Source organism: Populus euphratica, unplaced genomic scaffold (genome assembly GCF_000495115.2).
Source record: "Populus euphratica unplaced genomic scaffold, PopEup_1.0 scaffold2.1, whole genome shotgun sequence".
Lineage (NCBI taxonomy): Eukaryota > Viridiplantae > Streptophyta > Magnoliopsida > Malpighiales > Salicaceae > Populus > Populus euphratica.
In genome coordinates, this window is record NW_011499846.1 from 1,376,407 (window position 1) to 1,404,070 (window position 27,664).

Below are 27,664 nucleotides of genomic sequence, written 5' to 3' on the forward strand. Positions count from 1 at the left end.
TATATTTCATTAAATAAAAAATTTTAAAATTAAAATCATTTATAGACTCACGTTATATTCTATTTAATTTTTATTAAATAAATAAAAATAATAATATTTAAACTCATAATTATTTGGTTATTAAAATTTTAATATCATATTAAAGAATTATCTTGATTTAATAAATTAATTTATTAAATAAAATTTTAAAATATAATTTATATTATTTTCTAGTATAAAAATAAAAATTAACCCCCTCGTTTCATAAGAAATCATCATGTGCTACTTTATCGTTTTACTGATAATGAAAGCCGTTCTAACGTTTATTGCAAATTCAAATTCAGGGAGAATTGCTATTAATATTAGTTGAATCCGGCTCACCATGAATCCATATATACACATAAATTATGTGAATTTGTCATTTACTTATTATGAAATTCACTATTTTGTAAATATGGATTGATGATGAGCAGGACTCAATAATTTCAGGTAAAATCATAACTATATAACCTGATTGAAGTTAAAATATTATCATAGAATGAACTTTGTTGATCCGATTAATTTAAAAAATTAACTTGAAAAAATTTGCAAAGCCATAGCATTATGAATTTTTTTAAAAATAAAACAATATTAACTTGGATTAACCCATTTAATCTCTAATATTAGTTAAGATCGGTTTAATTAATATGGATAAAATATAAAGCAATACATCAACTACTCTTCTACGAAAAACAAAATCTACTTCGTTTGCTTTCTTGGTGTTTTCTTTCTTTTGGTGGACGTGAAACTAAATGGGCCTTAGCAAAGAAAGGGCGCGAGAGCATGACCTTGCCGGCGAGGGAGCCGCTGGACATTAAAACAGGGAGGAAGATGTGAAAAACCTTCTCTTTTTTTAATGAGCTAGGAGACCATGACCGTTGCTGACTCTCAAGCTTCTTCTATGATTTTATTTCCAATTTTTACAGTGCTAATAATTTATTTCCTCATTGCCAATTACTTTTAAGCCTTAATTAAGTTATAATCACAGTTTCCAAAGGTCCATATAATATCCACATCTGATCTGCTTGTTAAAACAATTTGAATTGATATAGCGATAGATGTTTACAACTTACTTGATATTATAATAGTTTTTATTTGTTAAAGTTATTTTTATTTAGAAATATATTAAAATAATATTTTTTATTTTAAAAATTTTATTTTTAATATTAGGACATCAAAACAATCTAAAATCATAAAAAAATTAATTAAAAAAATCATTTTTTTTTATTTTGCACAATGTCTTACTCCTTGAATACACGCACGTGGATTTTCTTAGTGAAAGATGTTGATTATCTATAGATTTATTTATTTATCCCAAGTCTTAAATTCTGTGTGTGTCCCTTCGGTGAGTTCTTGCACAATAGCGAGTGAACTACATAGCCCAGCCCAGTATAAAGATGGACTGTAAAATTAAGGGAAAAAACAGTCAGAACTCCAAAAATATTTGGACCGAAACCTACCTGACTTTGGTTCGGAAAATAATCTGAATTATACAATGATCAAAGACAACCACTCTTTATTAAAAAAGAGCTTTGTTTTATATATATATATATATATATATATATATTATTCAGTTCAACTAAATAATTAAAACAGATGAGATTTTATATCTTAAATTTCTTGGAGTAGTCTGCAACTAAATTATTGAGTTAATATTATTTTATTAGAATAGTAATGTTTTTTTAGTGTTGGTTTGAATGGAGTTTAGTCATGTTATTAATAACTTAATCAGATTAATCAAATTTTATTATGTGAATATTTATTATAATTTAACTAAAAAATAAGCTCGAGTAATGAAGTTCTTATATTAACGTATCGGGCTGGCCGGGTTTAACTTTCCTTTTTATTATTTATTTATTTATTTATTTTGGAATTGAGTTGAAGAAGGTGCGCTTCTCCTCTGAAAAATTCCCATAATCACAGAAAGACTTCTGAACTCTCATTACCGCCTCCCGCCTTCCTCTCCACCTCCGAGAAAAAAGCTCATTCTCTGGTCTCAACATTTCACCGAAAAATAGACCAACAAAAGACTCGGTTTCAAAAAAAAAAATAATCAAATTTTGTTTCGGAATAAATTATGCTCCGTCACTGTTGCAGAAATCGAAGCTACCTACGTCTTCCTCTCCCTCGCTCTTTCTCCTCTTGTAAAAACCCTATCGAGCCACCAAACAATCTCAAGAGTTCCCAATATATCCTTCATAAACCACCAATACTCCACCAGAATCACCTTATCAATTCCACTACAACCAGCACCGCCTCCTCTCTTTCTCGTAACTCCGTACTCGCTCTCTCCGCCACTCTCGTCTCCGCCGTACTTGCATCCCTCGCTTATAATAATCTCAAGTCCACAAACCCTAATCCTAACGGTAGTAATGATTACAATCCTCTGCACGCTGCAATTGAGCAGAAGATTTCGAAGTTAAATGAATCTCTTAGAAGAATCTTTTATCACGCGAGGAAAACAGGCGTTGCCGCGTCGGTTTTATGGCAATCGCTAAGCTCTGTGCTCTCTTCTGCGAATCATGAGGTGAGGGTTGGATTTGAGCTTCGTGTGGCGGCTTTGTTGGCGGATATTGCGGCAGCAAATGCGGCACGCCGGGCGGCTCTGGTTGAGGCTGGTGGTGGTGCGGTGGTGGATTGGTTGTTGGAGACGGTTGCGGTAGGTGGAGACGGGTCTGGTTCCCAGGCTGAGGCGGCTAGGGCCTTAGCGTATTTGATTGCGGATCCTAATGTGTCCGCTTATGTTCTAGGGAGGCCTCATGCTGTGCCTTATTTGTTGCGGTTTATATTTTCGTGCCAGCCGAAGAAGAACGTGAGTGTTTTTCTTTGAATTGTGGTATCGTTAACTGAGTAAATAGTGATTAGTGTTCGAATATGTTGTTGAATAGGTTTGTAATTTATTGTCATCTGTGATTGATTAGTTGTGCTTTCGAATTTGAAGTCTATGAATGATATCTAAAGAATAGTAAATAAGGCTTTAAAGATTGATTTTTGTGTCAATCTTACCTCACTGTTTCATCTGGTTGTGTTTTTTGTGCAAGTTTATTTATGTTTTTGTTATTGGGATGTGTACTCATTCTAAGTGTTGTTTTGTTTACTAATTGATATATTCCATTTTTGTGGGAGCAGCAATCGAGACGTAGTTCATTCGATATCTCTGATTCCTTGAAAGGCAGGAGCATGCTTGTGGCTGCAATCATGGATATTGTCACATCCAACTGTGAGAGTTTAGAAAAGGTTTCTTTTAAGCCATCCTTGCCAGGAAATGCAGAAATGAGGGACATTGCTACAGCCATTGAAGTTGTTGAGGAAGGTGGTTTGCAGATGGACAATGGGGGTGAAAATGAAGATGATGATGATGGTGGGAGAGGAATGAAAGGTATTGGAATTAAAATCCTTGAAGGTACAACAGTTTTAGGTCTTTCAAGGACTGGTGGGCTTGTGGAGTTGGAGAATTCTGATGCTGATCATGTTGAATCATTTAGCCATACTCCTAAAAAGGTTGCCTTGCTGTATAAGCATGACCGTATGCTAGCAAAAGAAAATCTGTCTTCTGCTGTTGTTCCTGGACTCTGGGATGATCTGCAGTGTCAGCATGTTGCTGTGCCCTTTGCAGCATGGGCGTTGGCCAATTGGGCAATGGCATCTGAGATAAATAGATATCATATTCAAGAACTGGATCGAGATGGACAAGCTGTTATGACTGCTTTAATGGCACCTGAGAGATCTGTTAAATGGCATGGGAGCTTGGTGGCCCAGTTGCTGTTGAAGGATCGTAATCTTCCCTTGAATGATTCTGTTTCTGATTGGAGTTCCAGTCTTCTGGCTACTATTTCACAGGCAAGCAAAAATGATGACATCCCTTTGGCTCAGATGGCTTTGTCTGCTTTTTTGCTTTCTGTTGAGAGAAGTCCAGATGCAAGGAAGATAGTGATGGAGAAAGGTCTTCAGCTTATGAGAGACACAGCTAAGAAGACAACAAAACACAAGCAGGTACAAGAAGCATTAGCGAAGGCATTGGAGTTACTTTCAACTGGTGATGTTCACTTGTCTCTTGAAGATAGTCAGAAGTGGTCTGGCATTCTGCTACTTTGGGTTTTTGCACAAATTTCCTCCAGTGCTACCCGATCTTCTGCTATAAAAATTCTCTCTTGCATTTTTGAAGAACACGGACCATCTACCCTTCCAATTTCTCAAGGCTGGTTAGCTATTTTGCTAAATGAAGTTTTAGTTTTAAGCAAGGCGTCATTTGAAGGAGGAACTCAACCTAAAGGGGACAAAGTGAAGGTATGGAGATGCTGTTTTCCCCCTCCTTTCATCGAATCTCATAGAAGTTGAATTTCTTTGTTTTAATTGAACCTTTTTTTCTCGTGTCTTGTAGCATGTTTTTATTTTTATTTGACTATGTTTGTGCATTGGTATTTATAAAGCTAATGAACTTTTGCAGACTCAAATTGATCAGTCCAACATTCTTTTTGCTACACAGACTGCTAACCAGTTGGCAGGTGCAGTTGTGAATCTAGCAAGGAATCAGCTAGGAACAGACATTGATTCATTTGATACTTCTCCTCTGGCAGATCTTCTTTCCATGGAACCTTTTATAGGACCACTTAAGAACATAAAGAAAGATGCACCTAAATCTAAGGCAGCAGATTCTGCTTTGGCAACTCTTAAGGGGATCAAAGCACTGACTGAACTTTGTGCCAAGGATTCTTTATGTCAAGAAAAAATATCTGAATTCGGTGTTTTGTGTTTGGTTAGGCGGTTTCTGTTGAGTGATGATTATGAGAAACTTGCTGCAATGGAAGCTTATGATGCTTCTAGGGCCCCTGAGTCACAAGAACAGGGTGTGAATGCTGCTGGCGAGTCATCTAATGCAAATGGTAATGATCCTTCTAGTGTTCGAGTTCCACCTACAGCTCACATTCGAAAGCATGCGGCTAGACTCTTGAATATTATTTCACTACTTCCAAAAGTCCAAAAAGTTATCCTAGCAGACAAGGCTTGGTATGAATGGCTTGAAGATTGTGCTAACGGGAGGATTGCAGGTTGTAGTAACCTTAAGATAAGAAGTTATGCTAGGGCAACACTCTTAAATGTGTTGTGCAACCAATATACTGGTAGCGAATCAACTAATAGCAATGCTAGTGAGACTAAAGCTGGAAATGGAAGAGGTGATTGTGCTCGTTATGGCGATATGATATTTTTGATTAATCCAGATCTGCCACACTGGAAGTATTGTGAAAAAATAGATAGCATGACAATTCAAAAAAATAAGTCCTCTTCAATTGAGGATTCTATTGCCAGCGATGGTTCAACTGGAACTAGTGCTTCAGATGCATATAAAAGGTCGTATGATTGCAATGATTCGCCGAAGGACTCTGATTCAAAAGTTCCAGAGATAGATGTTGTCTTTGTCCATGGTTTGCGTGGTGGGCCTTATAAAACTTGGCGAATATCTGAGGACAAACTTTCAACGAAGTCTGGCTTGGTTGAGAGGATTGATGAGGAAGCGGGGAAATTAGGGACATTTTGGCCTGGTGAATGGCTTTCAGCGGACTTTCCTCAAGCTCGTCTTTTTACCCTCAAATACAAGGTTTGTAACTTAAATACTTGCATTAGAAGTGCTTCATTTACAAAGAATGATATTCATTCTTTTAAGCCTCTCTACTGCTTTTGTCTCTATCACAAGCCTCATCAATGTCTGTCTACTGTTTGAATGACAATGCAGACAAATCTCACTCAATGGTCTGGAGCTAGTCTGCCTCTTCAGGTTTGTACTTTTTTGCTTGATATTGTGGTAGGATTGGTGCTTGACTTCATGTTGGGGCTTGCTGTTTTTTTCATTTTGGGGAGTTTAATTATCAATGATTAAAAAATATGAATTACACTAACCTGGCAAATGATTGTGACTAGTCTATTGATGGTTTTAAAATGATGCAGGTCAAACTTTTAATTTTGGGAACTTTTTAATTATTTGCAATTCAATCATCTTGTTTACTTAAAGTAGTAGATTTGCCAAGTTTAGTGGGCGATACATAAGACTATGCATGTCAAGGTTAATGCTTGCATTGCTCATATACATTGAATTTCCCAAATGAGATAGATTTTGTTTTTTCTAGAAGCTGGTCTGATATTTTTATTCATTACTTGAGTGATCATTTGGTATCATTATTCTCTTCTATGTTAGTGACAAATTGTTTGCTGCAAACATCATTTCCTTTCTGCTTTTAGCATGCTACATCGTTATTCATGTTCTGCTTATAACTTGCAGGAAGTCAGCTCCAAGCTGTTAGAGCAGCTTGTGGATGCTGGCATTGGAAATCGTCCTGTTGTATTTGTGACTCACAGGTAAGCTTTATTGTTCATGTAATGTACTGCTTGTATTCTACATTATTGGAACCAGTGATGCCGATCTTGCTATTGCTATAATTTGCAGCTGCTATGATATGACTTTATTTTGTTGATTGTGGGTATTTGCCAGCAGGCTTTTTGAGTGCACACGTAAACGTATATTTTGCAGCAATAAATGGCATGCTGGAACTGCTGTGAATACCGTTGAGAGGACTTGTGTTATTTGAAATAGATATTTTCTTGAAAACCATTGATATAATGCGATGTGTCAGTATAAACTTGGGTCTCCAACCATTGTATTCTTCTGACACTTAATAAACATCAAGGACCTGGAATTTGGACCCATTGTGGTTTCATGTCTTACTGTAATCCTTATTCTATGTCTGCATGCACAGCATGCTGTGATGCATTGGTACAGGTTGTAATAAATGAACTCAGATAGCTCACTTTTGCAATTGAAAATGACATGGGACTTTCAAAGAAACATGGCTTCCAAGTTTGTTAGTTCACTTCAGAATTCCACATCCCTGTGGCTGGGCTGGTCTTTCAGATTTATACTGCTTACTCAGAGCATCCTCTTGTTAAGTAACTGTTCACTGCTTGCAGCATGGGAGGCCTGCTCGTCAAACAGATGCTGCATAGAGCCAAGTCAGAAAATATTCATAATCTTGTGAACAACACTGCTGGACTCGTAAGTTTTTGATAGATGTTACTTTAAGTTGTAATTATCAAAATTACTAGCAATTTGTTTTCTTTCATTAACTTGATCAGGTTGGACCCTCAAGGAGTTTAATGTGGTGTTTTCCCCCTGATTTCAGGTGTTTTACAGCTGTCCCCATTTTGGCAGCAAACTGGCAGACATGCCTTGGAGAATGGGGCTTGTGCTTCGTCCTGCTCCAACTGTCTGTACACAACTCAGTACATATTGTTGGTTCACATACTAAATTTGTTATTGTTCATCACTTGACTGATAAATTCTGATTTGCTTGTTCATAGATAGGGGAGCTAAGAAGTGGTTCTCCAAGACTTGTAGAACTTAATGATTTTATCCGCCAGCTTCATAAGAAAGGACTGGTTGAAGTCGTCAGTTTCTGTGAGGTAATAAATATGTACTTCTCTTTCTTGTTTGATACTTGTGCTCTCCTTGTGTAGAGTGTGATGGATTGCTGGCACTGGTTTGCAGACCAAGGTAACTCCAATTGTTGAAGGATATGGGGGATGGGCCTGGAGGATGGAAATTGTGCCAATCGAATCAGCTTACCCTGGATTTGGTGAACTTGTTGTAAGTGCTACTGTTCAAACTTTTCTTTTTTTCTGTTTCACCTTTGTACCTTTTAAGATGGCGGATGAGTTCATTGGATTTTATGACTTCTGGAAGGCTAGGGGCTGGGTTCACCAAATCATTGCAATTATTTATTTATTTTTTCTGACGACATGCTTGGAGGTTTAAATGCTTCCAGACCCCTCAGAGTCTTACTATTTTTTGTTTCTCAAAGTTTTTTGACCCAGGCTTTTTCAGAGACAAATGCATGATGTGAACATGTTATACGTATTGGATTTCTGTGGAATTTTGCATTTGACTCTTTTTCCAATATACCGAAACAGGTTCTAGACTCGACCGATCATATAAATTCATGCAAGCCAGTGTGCCGCACTGATCCTTCGTATACCGAGGCATTAAATTTTTTACAGAAGATGAAAGCCCATTATTCAGGAAGAGATGTTTCACCGTGAAATTGTTGTTAACAGCTACACTAAATCTCGAACTGTTAAGCTTGTGGGAAACAATTTTGGAGCTTGAACAGGGACCATTTCCAACCTCGTTGGGCTGGGATTCGAATTCTAACTGTAATAGCCTGTAGACCGGATAAGATGAAGCTTGCGGGCCTCACAGGATGAAGCTTACAGGTGTTAAATTTGCCCTCAAACCATCATCACAAGGAAGTTATTTTTACTTGTAATTTTTAACTCCCAATTTTTTTAACGAATTGTACATCATACATGTCTTCCCCGTTTATCTGTAAATATACTATTCATGCAGCTGTAAATAAACCATACATTGAATCATGGTGTATGTAAATACTTTTGAGAGGAAGAAAAGAAACATACTGAGAAATTGAGAACAGCTTTTATTCCCCTTCCTGTGTCTGAATTCTTGCATATTTTGATCTTCCATGGGACGTATTAATGGAAAAATTATTACATGTGTATTCTCTTTTTATGCAAGCATGAATCCTGTTTTTACGAGTGTAATGAATAATATCCATCTAAAATATGCGTGTATAAGCAAAGTGAGAAGCATGGTTATGAATAATTTTTTAATATTTTAAATTGTTTTGATGTGTTAATATATTTATTTATTTTTTCTGACGACATGCTTGGAGGTTTAAATGCTTCCAGACCCCTCAGAGTCTTACTATTTTTTGTTTCTCAAAGTTTTTTGACCCAGGCTTTTTCAGAGACAAATGCATGATGTGAACATGTTATACGTATTGGATTTCTGTGGAATTTTGCATTTGACTCTTTTTCCAATATACCGAAACAGGTTCTAGACTCGACCGATCATATAAATTCATGCAAGCCAGTGTGCCGCACTGATCCTTCGTATACCGAGACATTAAATTTTTTACAGAAGATGAAAGCCCATTATTCAGGAAGAGATGTTTCACCGTGAAATTGTTGTTAACAGCTACACTAAATCTCGAACTGTTAAGCTTGTGGGAAACAATTTTGGAGCTTGAACAGGGACCATTTCCAACCTCGTTGGGCTGGGATTCGAATTCTAACTGTAATAGCCTGTAGACCGGATAAGATGAAGCTTGCGGGCCTCACAGGATGAAGCTTACAGGTGTTAAATTTGCCCTCAAACCATCATCACAAGGAAGTTATTTTTACTTGTAATTTTTAACTCCCAATTTTTTTAACGAATTGTACATCATACATGTCTTCCCCGTTTATCTGTAAATATACTATTCATGCAGCTGTAAATAAACCATACATTGAATCATGGTGTATGTAAATACTTTTGAGAGGAAGAAAAGAAACATACTGAGAAATTGAGAACAGCTTTTATTCCCCTTCCTGTGTCTGAATTCTTGCATATTTTGATCTTCCATGGGACGTATTAATGGAAAAATTATTACATGTGTATTCTCTTTTTATGCAAGCATGAATCCTGTTTTTACGAGTGTAATGAATAATATCCATCTAAAATATGCGTGTATAAGCAAAGTGAGAAGCATGGTTATGAATAATTTTTTAATATTTTAAATTGTTTTGATGTGTTAATATTAATAATATTTTTCAAAAATAAAAAAATATTATTTTAATATATTTATGAATAAAAAAACATTTTAAATTCTCAAAAACATTACCGTGGCAGGAAGTGAAATTGAAATATACCAGCTGTAATTTTATTATTGGAGATGATTATTAGCCTGTAATGTATCAGGTAAAAGAAAAAAGTCGAAGCCCATTAGATAATATGGTCTGCATATATTTATTTACGGGCTTTGAGCCCACTATGCAAACGATAAACCTCATCATCGTTTTAGCACTAGCACAGAGGGGAGGCGAGGCGAGGCGAGGTTTAAGGTTTAACCATGGCCTTGTTGTCCTTGACAGCGTCGTGTAAACCACCATCAATGGAGCGTCTTGTCCATTCTTCTTCTTTTATTTCATTACTATTTCCATCTCAGTTAAAGTTCCCAAACCTAATAAAAAACAAGAACCACAAGATAATAACGTGTTGCTCTAATTCAAATTCTTCTTTACCAACAACAGCAGCACCGAGTGTGGGCCCGCCCGTGATGAAGAAGAGAAAAAGGTATAGGAAGCCATATCCAGGAGAGAACAAAGGGATTACTGAAGAGATGAGATTTGTTGCCATGAAGCTCCGTAATATCAAAGGCAAACATACCCACAAGACTGTTAAGAGTGATGATGATGATGACAGCTGTCAAGATTCAGAAAACGATAGCGTATCTGAAAAAGAAGAAGAGGGAAATGGTGATGGTGATGGTGATAGTGATATTTGGATTCCCAGTATGGAAGGGTTTGTTAAGTATCTAGTTGACAGCAAGCTTGTTTTCGACACTCTTGAGCGGATTGTTGATAAATCTGATGATGTTTCTTGTGAGTTCTTCTTGTGGCTGGATTTCTTAGAGAATCTAACAAAAATCTTGTTGAAATTTTGAAAGAATCTTTACTAAGATTTGTTTTTCCGATTGCAGATACCTATTTTAGAAAAACTGGGTTGGAAAGATCGGAGGGTCTTGCAAAGGACCTCGAGTGGCTTAGTCAACGGAATATAGAGATTCCTGAGCCTAGTACTCCAGGAACTTCTTATGTCAAGTATTTGGAGGAGCTTGCAGAGGATAATGCCCCACTGTTCCTTTCCCATTTCTACAACATATATTTCTCACATATTGCAGGCGGTCAGGTGATATCTAGAAAGGTCTGTGTATTTGTGTGTTTGTTTATACAACAATTCCTGCTCAGGATGTAGAAACAATTTCTACATTCCGGCCTTTTAACCTTAGAAATACCATATTGAATTGCTTTGAGGTATGGTTAATCTGTGCCATCGTAACAAGGTCATCTTATGTGCAAATTTTAAAATTCTTGAACGAAGGAGGATATAATGGCTGCCAATTATGATTGTATCATTGACTTTCTTTCTAAGTCAAGCTAGCTCTTTCTTTCGTGTGATGAAGTTAAAAAAGTTCTACTTAAACCTTGTGCCGTCTTCTAGCTGGTGTTGTCGAAACAGAATCAGTTCTATGGATGAGCTAAAGAAAAAGGGTCCGATTAAAACCTGGGCCCATCTTTAGTGGTTTTCCAAAATCAAATCAATCATTAATCATGCTGTTTTGATTTATAATTTCAGGTTTCTGACAAGATACTGCAAGGAAGAGAGCTGGAGTTCTACAGATGGGATGGAGATGCCCAGGAATTGTTGAAGGGTGTGCGTGAGAAGCTCAATATGCTTGGAGAGGTTAATAACTTGAGATCATCACCAAGCATCCATTGAATTGCATTTGCTTTTCTTTGACATTTCTTGATACCTATCCACTGTATGTTTGTAATGCTATGAAAACAGCACTGGACACGAGACGAGAAAAATAAATGCTTAAAGGAAGCGGCAAAGTCATTCAGATATTTGGGGCAGATAGTCCGGCTGATCATCTTGTGATGCAGCTTTGAAAGCATGTTTGTGGTAAGGTGGTACCTTTTTTTTTCATTTTTCTTCTTGATTAATCCGATGCTTCCCTTTTCCTCATAGTTGCTTGTGTAGTTGTGGTATGACTGCCTTTGAATCAGTTCATTCCACCTATTCATTTAATTTTGAAATGTGAAAACTAATTCCATCGTCTAAAACATGATTTAATATTAAATGATCATCCCTGAACAAGCATGTCTGAAACCAGCGCACCTGCAATCTTATTTTTATTTCTCTAGACAGGAATTTTGTTTTGTCTGGTTTCATGTTTTGTTTCCCCTTCTCTTTGATTCTCATCAGTTGTAAAGAATGCCTGCTTTTCTTATGGTTGTTGCCAAATATCATTGTTTCTGTTGTGGACCAAGTCAATGTTTATCCCTAAGGTGGTCAACTTACAGAAACAAGATTCACGTCATTGAGTAAAAGGAGAAGCTTTGTTTTTGCACATGCAACAGCATTAGTATTTGTTTGTGATGGAATTGTTTTATCAAAAGGACACACGGCATGGATGGCAACGTTTTCATGGAGTATTTATACGCTATGGATAGTGGCAGTTAAGGCCTTGCATTCAACCCATGGTAAATTGTTTTGGGAAAAGGCGCAGATTGTTACGATTGCATAGGGTTGATTGTATTATATTACTTAGAGTGCATGTGTGCGTCTGGAGGTTAAACTTGTGGGGTTTCTATATTACAATTAAGCAATAGGAGGATGAATTTTAGCAACTTGTTAATATTTGTTTGATATTCTTGTTCTTGTGTGTCTTGTTCGGCAGTTTGGTTTGCATCTCTTGCTTGTCTCACAGCTCTATTTGTTATTCATCGGCTTAGGCATCTGGAAATCAGGTTTCTTAGTAAGACCATTTTTTTCTTTTATTAGATCTTAAATACTTGCTAGGCTTATGTTACCATTTTTCATTTCTCTGTTTTTCGAATTTCCATGTTCTCATCGGTTGTCACGATTCACATGCAGTCAAGCCTGCTCTTCCTCGAATATCCCAATAAACTATTCTATGTTGCATTTCTTATTGATTTTGCTGTCAAATCTCCTGTTATATCCTTCGACATATAAGAGAAATACTAGACCAATTTGTCTTGGGCTTACGAAATAGTAGGTCAAAATATTGCAATACTGAAGATTACATGATGCATCCGTTGATGCTCCACAAACAAAATTAGTTAACAGCTAGAGAGAGATGCCAATTTTATCAATGAGCCCGTCCCAATTCGGGCACGCTCATATTTCATCCGAGGATCGTGGCCCACATGTATGCTTGGGTTGAGCCCGTTGTTTTTGAAAATTCTGCCATCATTTCCGAGGGATTATCTAGACCTCAGGTTCACGCACTAAAAGTAGGATCCTCCACAATCGATCATCAAATCACTCCTGAAACATGAATTTTGATCGACTCTCGTTTTCCTGGTCGTATGGGTGTGTGTGAGTTAGCTTAAATTTCACTAATTACTATAAGAAAACCAGTTGACGCCTTCAATATTATTTGCACTTTCCTTTGCAATTTTGGGTGATTAACTTTCCCTTTTCTGATTATCTGTGATTAATTTATGAACATGAAAAAAAAATTCTTAACTGTAAAAGAAAAGATAAATTATAGAGGCAGAGCCAAACATGTGAAGAAATCTTTGCAACATGTCACAAACAACTCTTGTTATTGTCGGTTTAAGTCAAGACTTGAGGTGAGGAATTAAGATCACTCTTATCAGTTTTCTTTAAACAATCCTCTTCATACGTGGTGCTCTTATCTTAACAAATTTCTTAATATTCGCTTCTTTAAAGGATGCAAAGCACGTCGTTCAATCGGTCAAGGGATTCATGGGTTGGTGGATTATGATGAAAGTAGCCGCGCTTGCTATGGTGATGATAGGCTATCATGGATGACATGCAAGTAAATAACAAGCAAAATCAAAGAAAAAATATTAATTAAGCTAGAAGAAGGGTACATGATTGTGATTTTTTGTTGGGCAATGAACACTAGTGATTCCGATGTGTGATCTATAAAAAGAAAAGGAGTGATGGAGAGGATGGTTTTAAATGAGGATATAATTATTTATGAATCCTTCAACATTGAAGAATATAATTGACGTGTTGGATAATATTATTTAAAAAATTTAGAAAAATCTTTTATAAATCCTATCAAAATTATCAAAGTTTGATCGGCTCAACTTTCTAGATGATTTGAAAATAAGAGGTCATTTGGAATATGTTCCAAACAACATTTCACTAAATATTTTTAAAAAGATTTGTTTAAAATTATTATTTATTATTTTTTTATTATTTTGATATATTAATATTAAAATAACTTTAAAAAATAAAATAATATATTATTATAATATATTATTAAATAAAAAATATTTTAAAAAACAATTGATTCTCGAGCACTAACTACTCCTAATCTTGTATGAAATCTGGGATTGACCCATCCAGGAAACATCCAAGTCAAACCACCGACCGAGCCGAGTGTTACGGGTATGAACACAGGATCGTGGGGCGCAGGTGCACGAAGTTGATAAGCAGAGATGAGTTTTTAAATTCCTTAGATCTCCTTTGACAACTGTTGCTCCTTGTTTGACAACCTAAGGATCTCTTAAAGAGTTCGGGCCACGTGGCAAGGAATCTAGTACGGGACGGCAATGCCATGGAGAAGGTAGATGCTTAATTATATATATATATATATATATATATATATATATTGTCTGGTGACTTTAAGCTCATGGAAATAATAAAAGATAGAAACAAAAACGTAGATTTCCATTGTGAAATTGCGAGAGAGATATCGTTGAAAAGATATTATAAATTGATCAGAAATTGCGAGCTCATGGTTAATTAATATATATTATTGAATAGCCAATGAATACCTTAACTTTTCTCCCAAAAGATCTAGTGTTCGAATCTCTCATTTATAATAATAATAATAATAAATTATCAAAGAAGAATATGTGCAAAAAATGGGCTATTTTATTAGTAAATTAATATTTTAAGTTTATTTATTAAATTTAGTTTTTTTTACAGCAATATAAGTAATAGCTGGTGATATCTATGGTGTGTGAAAACAAGAATTGATAATATTTTGGAAAGTAAATTATAATAAATAAATAAATAAAATCCATATAAAGTAAATTAATATCAAAATAGATGAATTTTTGAGAAGAAAATAATGTGATTTGTGTATTAGATTATAAGTTAGATGTGTTAATCCAAATTAATTTTTCAAATTTTTTTAAAAAAGTTAAAACTACATTACTTTAAAAAAAATTAAAATCAATCTAGGTATTCATAGAGTCTCAAATTGATTTAATAAATTACCTGGATTAAGTTATTTTTTAAAAATCAATTCAGATTAGAAACCAAATCCAGAAATAACTTATCAGCTGAAACAAAGTATTATAACTATAATTTTATGTGCACAAGAGGTTAGGATATTGGTATAAATCTACAGTTTATAACCATAAAAAAATGCAATATTTAGTGTTTGTGGTATTATTATATAAAATATTTTTTATTTATTTGAAAAATATATATTATTTTTTTATTTATAAAATCAACATATTAAAACTATTAGAAATTCTCTAAAAAAAATATTAACACGGTGTTAATATGGCAAAACTACCGTAGTCACCGGGATATTTCTATACGTGCACGAGAGGACAAGAACTGGTATAGACGTACGGATACTGGCCACCGAGGATGCAATATTTAATTGGTACAACAATTAATAATCAGCTTTGTGATGTCGAACCTGTCATGTCATATACAATAATATACGAATATGACAGGTTCGAACATAACGTTCGTACATTCGGAGAAGCCTACCAGACGCGTTTTCCTCTTCCTCGAAAAGACTTTGAACTACCCAAAGAACCCTTACTTTATGGCTTAAAATCATGTATGGTCCCCGACTTTTCACATTTTGTGAAACCAGGCTCCATACTTTAAACCAGCTCAAATCAATCCTCCGTCCAATCATATCATAACACCATGCACTACTATTTAATTAGCATTACAGTACTTAGAAGGATAGTTATCACATGAATTGAATGAGAAAAAAACTTGATTAATTAGATTAACCCTTGAGTCACTAAATCAATCCAAGTTTTTTTTTATCAATATAATAATGTTATAATTTGTGACACGTGGAGAAATATATATACCAAGCAAAATAGAGCTATATTTTGTGAATCAAAGTTTATTATGAATACATATTAAGTAATCTCATTTTAATATATTAAAAAAATAAAATCTCTTTACTCCTATATATATATAAAAATATTGTTGAATTATGTTAAATCCTATGTTTTTTCTAGTTTTTTTTATATCGTAAAGCTTATCAATAATTATTATAGTTTTTTTTATAATACATGTTTTTTTTTTAAAAAAAATAGTTGATTGTGACTGATTTTGACTAAATCAATAAAAACTATAATACGTATTTAAAAAAAAATAGTTGATTATGACTGATTTTGACTAAATCAATAAAAACTTGACCAGATGAATATTTTTTATAGTTTAACAATCTGGATCAAGTTCTGATTTATGAGTTTTCTTAATCAGCACTTCGCTCAGAAGAAGGGGTTGACATTTCAAAGAACTTTTTACCCGAGCATAGAAATTCATTTGAGCCAATTTAAAAAAGTTGAGGTACCAAACATGATTTTAGAGCCTTCCAAAGGTTTCATGTTTTGAAATTTTAGCTCTTTGATTGACCGTCTGTTTCATGAAGTTCAAAAGGTAGTGACATCCGCGTTAAAATATTGACAAATGACAAGATCTACAATATAATACACTCAAAATAAAATAGAAAATTTTTCAACAAAAAAAATAATATAATAAAATAGAAAACTGGCTCTAATCCTGAACCATATCACAGTTTTCTTCTCTGTTCCCCTCTCTAACATTAATTTATCTCTGAAAGGCAGACAGATAATTGAATGAATGCTATGTTTCTTGCTTTTCTTTCCTCCTCCTCCTCCTCCTGCTCCTGAAGAATGACTGAATATTTGTGTTTCTTCAACAAGGTCTGTTCAGCTAGCTCATACTTAGTCTTGATCATTGTATTTTCTTATTCTTTCTGTTTCTGTGCATTGCCTTATAAGTTTTTAATCAATGATAGCAAAGATTCTTACAGACCATATATAGTTAACTTCATAAAATTTGCATCTTAGAAGTTTACTGTTTAATTACAAGATATTCTCAGACCATATGGCTTTCCTACAACGTGTAAGGATATGGTGTGTTTGTTTGTTTTCTTTTAGCATCATGTTTTTTTCCCCTCAAGTGTGTCCTCTGACCATTTCAATAGCCTTGTTTTTCTCAATATGATCAAACAGAATAAAACCAAAGCCCTTTCATATTTCTTATCTCCTTTCTTTTTATGGAGATGGAAACTACAGTATGATCCTTTGATCTCTACAGATCGCTCTCTATTTTTCCTGTTTCGAGTTTTGTGTTTCCATTACCAATTCATTGTGTTAACATCTGGGGTGTTTTTAATTTCAGGATGCATTTGTTATAAAGGGTCCTAAGAAATCTCCATTGTTATTGAGACTGGTGGTCGTGGCATTTGCTATGGTTTGTGGAATTTATATCTGCTCAATATGTATAAAGCAGATAAGTCCACACACAACAGCCAAGTTCCTCAACATCAGAATATTCGATCAGCCATGTAATTCTTCAAATGTTGAGGAATGGGAAAAGCCCTATGTGCATTACCCCAAGCCTGAAACGTTTAGCAGGTATTTTGGTAGTTATTGAATTTAGTATCTAACTTGGTTTATTTACGTGTTGGTGTAAAAATCGTTACTCTTTGATGTATATGTAGGGAGGAATGTGCCTGCAACCCAGTAAGGTTTTTTGCCATATTCTCTATGCAGAGATCTGGAAGTGGATGGTTTGAGACATTGTTAAATAGTCATGTTAATGTTAGCTCGAATGGAGAAATTTTTGGGAAGAGAGAAAGAAGGGCAAGTGTTTCTGCAATTACACAAACTTTGGACAGAGTTTACAATCTTGATTGGTTCAGTAGTGCTTCCAAGAATGAGTGTAATGCTGCTGTTGGGTTCAAATGGATGCTTAATCAGGTCAGTGGCTTTGTCGTTTTACTCGTGGATTTTCTTAGTCTTAGATCCTCGACTTATCTACTGCCCAGGATGATAATATCCCTACTTCGTTGTCTGTCAAACCTTGGCCATATTTCCTGCTCAAGAGTGATCATTTGTGTCATTTGCTGTGTTAATCTCCTGCCATGGCGGAAAGAACCTGGCTCCCTCTCCTTTCTAACACTAAAACTAATCGCTAAAGCGTATCGGCTTGTCGAACAAAAAGGAAAGAGGGGGAGAAAAAAATACATGATAGTTACAAGGTTCCTGTACATTGGAAAAAAATTTATCTGTGAGAATTTATTTTTTCAGTTTTAAATTAATTATTTTAATTAATAAAATCAAAATAATATTTTATAACATTAACATCTTTATAAATTTTATTAAGTTAATATAAAGAGTCCAAATGAAAAAAAAAAACTTTCAATGATAAAAACTCATATATATATAGGTTATATCTTTTTATATATAATTAAAAAAACAATTATTTTTTTTAGTAACTTCTCTAGTTCATCATAAACAAACCACATCTAACCCACTGCCTAACAGTTACTCTAAGGGTTGTCAAAGGGAATGGAGGTAAATTTATAAGCGTGAAGGAAAGTCTAGCCTTTTAAGCTAGCTTTGAAGAGGGAGATAGGCATAGACCCCTATCAATTGATGTGATAGCTCAAGTTTAACAATAGGCCTGGACCCTTCTCTGAAGGAGAGAAATGAGTCGTTTTAAAGTGTGATATGAAGTCTGGTTGGTGTTATGTGTTAAAATGTTTTTTATTTTTTTTTAGAAAAATATATTAATAATATTCGATTTGAAGCGTTGTTGGTGTTATTTTTTAAAATATTTTTTATTTAAAAAAATATATTAATAATATTTTTTTATTTTTTAAAAATTATTTTTAAAATTAATATATTAAAATAATTTGAAAAATATCAAAAATATATTAATTTAAAATAAAAAAATTTAATTTTTTTTTAAAAACGACAATATCTTAATTCTAACCAAAGGCCTGATATGTGGGGGAATGTTGAAAGTAGTAATTGTTTATTTTTAAGTTTTAAAAGTATTTTAAAAAAAAAATATTTTATTTTATTTTTTGACTTAAAATTAATATTTTTTTATTTTTTCAGATTATTTTGATATATTAGAATTAAAAATAATTTCTAAAAAATAAAAAATATATTATTTAAATATATTTCTAAAAAAATCACTTTAATCAATAATTATTACAACACTCCCGAAGACAAAAATCCACTTTCTGTATACCAGGGAAAGCCGAGAGGCTATAACTTCTCATCCGCTGACCCTGAAATTTAGTCTTTTAGCACGTACTCAAAAGTGCACATGGTGATTATGCATTTTGCAGGGCGTGATGGAACATCACGAGGGTATAGCAGAGTACTTCAAGCAGAAAGGAGTTCATGCAATATTCCTCTTTAGAAGGAATTTGCTCCGCAGAATGATCTCTGTACTTGCAAATTCCTATGACAAAAGGAACAAGCCACTGAATGGAACCCACAAGTCTCATGTCCACTCATCAATAGAGGTGCTCTCTCTCTCTCTCTCTGTCTCTCTCTCAAATTTATTGTCTCGAGAAGAAGTCATAAAGTTCATGAGCATTGCAGGCCAAAGTTCTTGCGAAATACAGGCCAACAATAAATGCCACGACACTGGTAGCTGAACTAAAGCATGTAGACGATAGGGTCTTGCGAAATACAGGCCGACAATAAATGCCACGACACTGATAGCTGAACTAAAGCATGTAGACGATAGGGCTACCAGGGCCATAGATTATTTCAAGAGCACTCGTCATACTGTTATTTACTATGAAGATGTCGTCGGTAACCGCACAGTAAGGCATTTGTGCTGTTGTGTATTGATTGACCTTCCATTGAAGCTTAACTTGCTGCTCACTAACACTTGTCATGTCTTCAATATTAGTAACAATATTGCTGGAATTTCCTGTGCAGAAACTGAAAGAGGTTCAAGACTTCTTGAGGTTGCCATATAGAGAGCTTACAAGCCGTCAGGTTAAGATACACAGTGGGCATTTATCAAAGCAAGTGCAGAACTGGGATGAAATCCACAAGGTATTGAAAGGAACCCAGTATGAGAGCTTCCTTCATCTGGACTATCAAAGATAGGTGTCAACACTACTGAGAAAGATGTACATAGATCAGTTTTTGCGGCAAGAAACAGACGACACCCTTTCCTTCCCTCTTTTATCCTTTTCTGTTACACTATTTCCGCCATTAATGAGTAGAAATTATGCTCATGTTTTGGACTATTAATTTGATCCCATTTATTCGTATAGATAATAAATGTCGGCATCCATTAACTCATGTACACACACGAATATGTATGGATATTGTTTTCCTATGGATCATTCTTGTTCAAATGTATCAAAAGAAAAAAATTCAAGCCCTCAGAATCGTCAATTGCGATATATATGATCAAATATAAGCTGCCTGAAATATGCAAACAAATGCTTGCAAGTTGCAACCTACTCTATTTTGTTCGACAGAAGATCTCGGCAAGCTTGGGAAATCTGACTTCGATATCCAGGTTGATTTCGCAACTTGTTACCTTAACAAAGATGAAGAAGCTCTTCTGAAACTAAAACAGTGTCATAGAACTAGTTATTTCGAAATAAAGTGTGATACAAGTCCGACAACAAATCTACAACTGACCAAGGTGGAGCAAAGAACTCACCCAGATGAAAGCCAATACAAGAGCAGATCAATTACATATATTCATAATTCATCAACAGGAAACAGTGTCTTAGCATGCCCTTTGCACGGCATGAATTACATTTCTGCTCCATCTAATTCGAAGCCGAAAGATGCAATCATCCCAATCCATATGGATTGCTTCCTAATCATCTCTGTCTCCTCCTTCGACAATATATACAAAAGAGTTGTACCAAATTCAAATCAAATAGGAGAACTGGCACAACCCTTGTTATCAGAAACTTGAGGTTGATTGGAAGTAGAAGTTAAAAATCGAGATGAATTCCAGAACTGTCTTTTCTATTTCTAATGCTTTCTTTTTTCCTATCGCTTCCTAGATGATCAGATTACAGCAACGCTACATATTTGAGCAGATACATCAATGAATTACTGATCCGCTACTTGTTCCAAAGTCTGGTTTCTCTGTTTGTCTAACAACAAAGTGGTCAACGATTTTAACAGTATTCAGTGGCTCTTGCTGAGCAACAGCGGCACTCCATTTGCTAGGGAACTTTCGATGGTGGCTCAGTTGTTGTGGCTGCTTTGGCTCTGCATCCCAATGAGGATCCAGTTTCCATTCCTTTGGGACCTGCACATTTAATCAAATAATCACAACGTTAAGACAGTTCTAACAGTGAGCTATGATTGAGTGTTACTCCCCAACAGATAAAAGAGGATGGTTAAACGACAAAACAGCCAACCAAGCTGAATTCTGAAGTTTAAGGTACCCTTTTACTGAACACAAGCATGCACAGCCAAACATGTGCGTGCTCGCGGGCACACACAGGAACAAAGCTACAGTCAACAGCATTTAACAAAATGCCATCATGTCAGGCTAATAAACATGACAGGAGAATCACTGCTTGAAAATCAAAACAGCATTAATTTCTTACCTTGTCAACTGCAAGGGTGAAAACCTCAAGATCACCATCTTTGTTGATGTGGAATCGTGTGAATGACTTGTAGTTTGCAATTCGGAGAGATGAAAAGGCTTCATCAAAGTGCATGTGAAGCCAGTTAATGCAGATGTATAGGTAACTTCCAAAAACCAAAGAAACAACAGGTGTTGAGAAGACCCAGAAGTAGATAAACACGGAAGCATAATATATGATAGCTCCCCCTCTTGACAGAGACTCCATCCCATTTTTGCAAATATTACTCCGTGAGACAGCCATGACCTGATAATATCTCTCTCATGAATAAACACAACAGCATCATATTTCAGGGAGATGAAAAACTTTTTTTTTTTTACCTCCGGAACATCAAAGGCAGACATGAGATACTTGATGCATGCTGGATAGAGGCCAAAGGTCCATTGTTCAATACGAGAACGGAGGCCAGTGGGATCTGGAAAGTGTTCACTCTCCACATATCGGTACCATTCATATAAAGTGTGATAGCCTGAAAAAGTCATAACTAGCACCTCTTACTCAATGACCATCTGAAAAAACAACTATTGGAGCTACAAAAACTGAATGTTCCTGCAATGTTAAAAAGGAAAATTTGAACCATTCACCAAAGAAACAGAAAGCATAACTTGCCTGAAGTTGCTAGCAGTTTATGCCTGATACATGTTTCAATGCCCAGTTCCAAAAGCAACATTAGAATTAGAGCCGCTGCCAGGTGGGAAGAAACATGGAGAATTCCAATAACTGCCCGTTTCTTTCGAGAAACTTTGGGTGGGACAAATGCAATCGCCAAAATTAGCAACAGAATAGCACCAGTCATGGATACATAAGAGTGTTCCAGCACATGCATAAAAACATTCCACACGGTGCCAAAGAAACTCCACAAGTGGCCGGAAAACGTATTGTCTTGCAAAATGTGGTCAAGCTTACACTAAAAATGAAGGGGAAAATCAGCCAACCATCAGCAATGTAGTGCAAGAGTCTTGTGGTAAAAATTATAATGCTTTATCTATCTAGGTAGTAGGTGTAACATAAAGGTAGCAACAACATTCTCATAACAGCAGCAGGGGTGCAAGATATTTCAAGCAAAAAGAAAACAAGAATGAAAGACATCGTAATTATCAGGGAAATGGGATCCATATGCTATCCTTCGGCTATTAGCATGGATCTGAAAAGTCAGAACACCATATCTTAATTGCCAGGCCATTGCAATAAAAAAAAAACCAGAAGTTAGGGTAACTACCATGAATCTGACTAACAGAAAGGACTAAACAGATGCATACCTGTGGAAACATAGAAAAACTCAACACAAAGTATATAAAGCCACCAATGATATCAAATTGCCAGTTCTTCTTTCGAAACTTCAAAATATTACCCAAAGCAATCTGCAAAAAAAAAAATGATTACGGAGCTATAGTGCACACACAAAAAAAAAGGGAAATTAAAGTTATACATGACCATAGAGTAAAGAAAATTATTAGAAAATACATATGAAAAATCCAAAACTTACCCTGCTTGAATCTTCCAATGAAGGATATGCAGCCTTGTTTTCATATGAAGTTCCATACAATTTTTTGAAATTGCAAAAGACATGGGTGGGATGTAAAAAGGCACCACCACAACCATTTACAATAAGATGTTGCACATGGACTGGCCCATCAGCTGGAACAAATGAATGGCGCATATAATGATGCAAGTCCCCAGCCACTCGAATTTTACACTTTCCTTTCAAATAATCACATATCAAGTGTGAGACATTCTTTCCAGAAACATCATTCCAATACCAATCAAGAAGCCAATTTGGTTCGTGTGTAATAAGGATCACAGAGTCATTGTCTGCAACCTGAAATACAGATAGTAATTTAAAGATCCTAAAATATTCAGGAGAAGGGAATGTAAAGAAACAATTAGCCTAGAGGAAGGTGAATACACAAAAAGAAATAGCTCTATCAAATTCTACTTGGTAAGACCAATTATCATGCCTGAACAATGAAAGAAGGGGCTGAATCCAAATCAATTACATTCACTTAGTCAGTGGCTCTGGAAAGGTATTTCATGGATTTTTTTTTTCATCAGCCACATACTCAGAACAGCACTTCAAGTACAAGGAAGATGATAATGATAATAATCATAACAATGACAATGGTTCAGTGTTTTAAAATGGGAAAAAGAAAAATGGCAACCCAGGTTGCAAATTTCGATATAGGGTCAAGTGTGAAAGATCAAATCAGGCATCTAACCCCTAAGATGTAGGCACAAGATACTGCGATGGCTAAATTTTATTGGTTATCATTCTTAAATTAAGATTATTATAGAAGTATAATGGGCGACCATCAGCCTTCACAAAGAATGTTATGCCATCAACAGCTGCAAAATCACCAAAATCTTTCATCAGGATATACACTAGTTTCCAAGGGTGGATTGGATCACAAGCACAAATAGTTGCCGGAGTCTTTTGGCACTGTGTTTAATGGACTTGAGCATGCACATTGAATGTATATTTGCTATTGTAACATGGAACTTCAAGTGCTATGCCAGACAATTTCATCTCCTAATCTAGGGGTAAAATAAACAGCCTACACATGATAGCATCCTCAGTATTGAGATATAATGTCTCGTACGCATAATTGTCTAGCGAAAATGGCTAAGAAGGTCACTAACTTTGACACGTGCTTGTCATATAATGTGACTTGCAGGCATGCCCAAAAGTTCTGTCCAGGTGTAATAATGTGTTTATCATATAAATGCTTGAACTTGACACATTTTAAGCCCGTGCCTCTGGCCTATTAAAGTTAATATAAAAAACAAGTTAAAATGGATGTAAGGGTCTAGGGGAATAACTCCAGCACTTGTTTAATTTTAGCTGCAGAACATATCAAAATGGGGAAAAAGGAAAAGAAGAAAGTACCTTCTCCTGTATCAGTTCTGCAAAGAATTTGAACTGGTACACATCAATATCATTGTGGAGTGCTAGATCAAGACCAAACACCCACCAACGTTTAGGGAGTTGCAGAGCAAAATAACTCTTCTTCTGGGGCATAAACCACCCACCCAACCAGCTCTTGTGACATATGTACCTCATGAAAGTATGAAGTCCATCAAACCAGTCTGCAAAGTTTATGCAAACCATTAACTAAACCTTTCAATAAACTAGGGTCTACCACGAAAGATGTGATGGCAATTCAGTTTATGGGTAATTACAGCATAGAACAACTAGTTGTGAGACGAGCTTTTCTAGCATAGGAAAAGAAATATGTAACAGAACTCATGCTGAAAATAAAACCAACCATGGTTTCCAGGAATGAGAAAACACTGAGGTCCATCATATTGTTTCAATTCAGCCACTCCGTCAGGCAGCTCGGGCTTGTTTACAGCTATATGATCTTGTTTATACCAAGGTGGAGGCTGCAAAGCATATTCGAAAGGACAAAACAAGCGTCTCTCATATGTGAAGGAGGACGGATTAGGATATCTACAATGAAAACATGAAATTATTAATTGAACAAGTGAACAGGTATCAGTCATGAAGAGCATAAATAAGTTAATGATCACATAAAACTAGACATACATGCACAGTGCATATACTTATATGGCATCTGTTATCTTCTGATGGCCCCAACTATAAAGGAGTAATAAGCTCTGGAACATTATAGACTAGGGTGCTCTGGGGGAAAATACCAACCTAGTTAAACATCAATGCTACAGAAATGGAGGAAGATATATTTTGAGAGATTTTCAAAGTACATAACAAGTCTGCAAGTTTCTAACAGCATAGTTTCAACAAGTTCATTTCAAGATTTAGACATCAGAATGATCTACACAGCTAGTGCAACATTCCATAAAGTTCATTCTGACACGAAAGGATTCTAAAGAACTAATCTGTAAAGATGGATGCACAGCCCCTGAAACACTTAAAACAGTCGTTGACAAAGAACAGTGCTAAACATTGATGGCCAACCAAATTGGATGCAGGCAAGGAGAGGCTGGTTTATTAGTGGGTGGTGGATATAAAATGACGGAACCAATACAGGAATTGATGCCCAAAGCAAAGTGCAGCTTGAAGATTGATTCCTGAGCATCATCAAAGTTAATGTGCTTATAAAGTAGGATATTAATAGCTTGACTCAGCTTAAACTCCCAGGATTAGGGGTGGTAATTATAGAACCTAAAGCCGTAACAATCCCATCTTTTCAGTTCAATCAAGGGACTAAATATAAGGTGCACTGCTTGCAATGAAAAGAGAAAGGTTTCAAACCCAAGATACAATTTTTTTTCCTTCAGATAATCAAGTAGCATTTGACTTGAAATTGTGTTTTTACCTCTTAAGAGTCCATCAACTTCAGGATATTCATTATTATTTGGTTAACCAAAGATTCAGAACCCTTGAAGCAGAAACTCAAATCAGGAGTCAGGACCATTAAAGTGGAGTGGATCAGAACCATTAAAGAGATTCAAATCAATATAAAATGCTTGCCTCATCAACTTTCAAGACCATTAAATTACAGTAAAAAATCATCCAACAAAAATAAAGACTCTTTCACAGAGCTAGGTTGTATTTTTTTTCTAACCACGTCAACAACACAAGAAACACTTTCAACTTACGCAAGATCCCCTCCTATAAGAAGTAAGTTTCCACGCGGTAGGGAGAGCACAGAATCACCTCTAGTGACCTGAATAGAAGGCTGAGCAAGAAGTCTCGCAACTGTATAAGATGAGTTCCCACCATCACCAGTATCAGCCATGAAGTCAAACCATAATTCATCCTTATCGTTAAAATGATCATACAAAAGACCCTGTTGTGCTCCATCTTGAGCCCGGTTCATAGCTGCCTGATGGTGCAGAAAAGGGAAAAAGAGACATCACTATACCATGAATGGAATTATGTTAATCATAGCTAGCATAACTCATATTTTTTTTTGAGGTTCATCAGAGAAAAAGAAACAATTTATCTCAACAAGTACAGAAACAAAACACATGTCAACGAATACAATACTCAATGTGGAACTATACCTGCATCATACGCATGTCAAAACGGCCAACAAACACAGTTACCGATACCAAGAGGTCAAAGGCTGTCTTGAACAGATCTGCAGATGTTCTGAAACATGTAGCCAGTACAAAGTGAGAGCAAGAATTTCAAAAGTCTCTTTCAACTCATCTCCACTACCCAACCCATCAAGCAAGAAAAAAAACGTAGATGGAAACACATACCCAGAGTACCAAGGGACCATGTCCAAAAAATCAGGCTTCATTTGTTTCTTCTTTGACTTCTCATACTCTTCCACTGACAAGGGGTGAGTAAGAGCCCACCTGTCAGGCAGAAAACCATGAGTTTGGAAGAAAAACCAGACATCATAGTGGCACTACCAAAAACAGTAAATGCAACTCCTTCATGTAATGGGACAATAATTCTCAAAAATAGAAATGTGTAACTGACTGATGGCTACTAAAATGAGTGAGACGTAATGGAATCATGAAATCATTGTTGGTTTATGCTTCCTCTGCAAGCTCATCAGAATAAAAATAAAGCATGATAGCGTTGTGAATACCAAAAGAGCACAATCAACTATCAAATGGCCAACATTATGAAATATTATGATAGGAAGGTTCTCAAATGAGTATTCAAGAGCATGTAAAACACCATAAAGACAATACAATGAACCTCGATGAAGCAGTTAGCACCTAAGTCAAAACTACAAGTAGTAGCATGGTTAGAAACTCATCAGGATAACTTGTCCACACCTTATTGAAGAGAGGAAGAAAAAGAAAGGGCTACTGAAGCTACCAACTTAGGAAGTTCCTATAATAGGCCATAAACCAAACAAATAAATCAGAACATGGATGAAAAGAACATGTCATATTGTTGTGATCTGCCAACACCAAAAAGGGGCATCCAGTCAAGAAATTAAAATCCTCCTCGACACCAATAGAAGATAACATGCATCCAAAAGTTAATCTAAAGATGACTCACTCTGTTAACCCCCTACATAATTGGCAATGTAAAAACCTATATATGATTTACCGCCATAAAAAAGGACCATCCAATCAAGAAAAATAAAACTTGCCTCAATGCCAATAAATGATAATTAATGCATCATAAAGTTAATCTGAAGATCATCACTCACCCTGTTGACCTTTCAACTACATAATTAGCAATGTAAAGACCTATGAATGTAGCCCACAGTGAATATAAGGGAGAAATTTCATCAGATGAACCAGCGCATCCACTTCCATTGCAACCTAACTGCAAAACACAAGATAACAGTGTTAAATGGAAGGATAAATGCTTTGGGGGGGGGGGGGGGGGGGGACAAATTTAAGAAAAG

At 35.6% G+C, this 27,664-nt stretch overlaps 4 protein-coding genes across 14 annotated transcripts in view; 3 read left to right on the forward strand and 1 right to left on the reverse strand.

The window, feature by feature from the left end:
* The first annotated feature begins 1,873 nt into the window (after nucleotides 1–1,873).
* Nucleotides 1,874–9,450, forward strand: LOC105129812 (uncharacterized). 6 transcript variants are annotated; one of them, XM_011032080.1, is made up of 10 exons: nucleotides 1,874–2,830; nucleotides 3,148–4,305; nucleotides 4,466–5,614; nucleotides 5,750–5,791; nucleotides 6,293–6,369; nucleotides 6,979–7,063; nucleotides 7,191–7,274; nucleotides 7,369–7,470; nucleotides 7,556–7,654; nucleotides 8,918–9,450. In XM_011032080.1, the coding sequence occupies exons 1-10, from the start codon at nucleotides 2,096–2,098 to the stop codon at nucleotides 9,044–9,046; spliced, it is 3,660 nt and encodes a 1,219-aa protein (XP_011030382.1). In that variant the 5' UTR covers nucleotides 1,874–2,095; the 3' UTR covers nucleotides 9,047–9,450. The 6 variants fall into 6 exon arrangements, 5 of the variants coding, with proteins under 5 accessions (XP_011030382.1, XP_011030349.1, XP_011030370.1 ...); XM_011032047.1 differs by lacking the exon at nucleotides 8,918–9,450 and adding an exon at nucleotides 7,978–8,510; XR_843145.1 differs by lacking the exons at nucleotides 7,191–7,274; nucleotides 7,369–7,470; nucleotides 7,556–7,654; nucleotides 8,918–9,450 and adding an exon at nucleotides 6,768–6,868 and having other exon boundaries at nucleotides 6,979–7,061.
* Nucleotides 9,451–9,916: 466 nt separating this feature from the next.
* HO2 (heme oxygenase 2) lies at nucleotides 9,917–12,520 on the forward strand. Of its 5 annotated transcripts, none has more exons than XM_011032121.1 (5): nucleotides 9,917–10,506; nucleotides 10,605–10,828; nucleotides 11,261–11,368; nucleotides 11,474–11,590; nucleotides 12,369–12,520. In XM_011032121.1, the coding sequence occupies exons 1-4, from the start codon at nucleotides 9,975–9,977 to the stop codon at nucleotides 11,564–11,566; spliced, it is 957 nt and encodes a 318-aa protein (XP_011030423.1). In that variant the 5' UTR covers nucleotides 9,917–9,974; the 3' UTR covers nucleotides 11,567–11,590; nucleotides 12,369–12,520. The 5 variants fall into 5 exon arrangements, with proteins under 5 accessions (XP_011030423.1, XP_011030401.1, XP_011030394.1 ...); XM_011032099.1 differs by lacking the exon at nucleotides 12,369–12,520 and adding an exon at nucleotides 11,894–12,355 and having other exon boundaries at nucleotides 11,474–11,595; XM_011032092.1 differs by lacking the exon at nucleotides 12,369–12,520 and adding an exon at nucleotides 11,894–12,355.
* Nucleotides 12,521–16,419: 3,899 nt separating this feature from the next.
* Nucleotides 16,420–20,177, forward strand: LOC105129886 (uncharacterized). Of its 2 annotated transcripts, XM_011032137.1 has the most exons (6): nucleotides 16,420–16,623; nucleotides 17,105–17,340; nucleotides 17,427–17,685; nucleotides 19,068–19,247; nucleotides 19,404–19,553; nucleotides 19,672–20,177. In XM_011032137.1, the coding sequence occupies exons 1-6, from the start codon at nucleotides 16,594–16,596 to the stop codon at nucleotides 19,843–19,845; spliced, it is 1,029 nt and encodes a 342-aa protein (XP_011030439.1). In that variant the 5' UTR covers nucleotides 16,420–16,593; the 3' UTR covers nucleotides 19,846–20,177. The 2 variants fall into 2 exon arrangements, with proteins under 2 accessions (XP_011030439.1, XP_011030433.1); XM_011032131.1 differs by lacking the exon at nucleotides 19,404–19,553.
* Nucleotides 20,178–20,312: 135 nt separating this feature from the next.
* LOC105129897 (uncharacterized) overlaps nucleotides 20,313–27,664 on the reverse strand; it is a 9,194-nt gene continuing 1,842 nt past the window's right edge. Inside the window, exons 5-16 of the mRNA XM_011032149.1 lie at nucleotides 27,464–27,582; nucleotides 26,550–26,648; nucleotides 26,349–26,436; nucleotides 25,941–26,167; nucleotides 24,626–24,810; nucleotides 24,247–24,446; nucleotides 22,849–23,181; nucleotides 22,622–22,723; nucleotides 21,972–22,269; nucleotides 21,683–21,831; nucleotides 21,324–21,608; nucleotides 20,313–21,019 (exon numbers count right to left, since the gene is read on the reverse strand). Coding sequence (XP_011030451.1) covers nucleotides 20,810–21,019; nucleotides 21,324–21,608; nucleotides 21,683–21,831; nucleotides 21,972–22,269; nucleotides 22,622–22,723; nucleotides 22,849–23,181; nucleotides 24,247–24,446; nucleotides 24,626–24,810; nucleotides 25,941–26,167; nucleotides 26,349–26,436; nucleotides 26,550–26,648; nucleotides 27,464–27,582 — 2,295 coding nt within the window. The 3' untranslated portion in view covers nucleotides 20,313–20,809. The remainder of the gene's footprint in view (nucleotides 21,020–21,323; nucleotides 21,609–21,682; nucleotides 21,832–21,971; nucleotides 22,270–22,621; nucleotides 22,724–22,848; nucleotides 23,182–24,246; nucleotides 24,447–24,625; nucleotides 24,811–25,940; nucleotides 26,168–26,348; nucleotides 26,437–26,549; nucleotides 26,649–27,463; nucleotides 27,583–27,664) is intronic.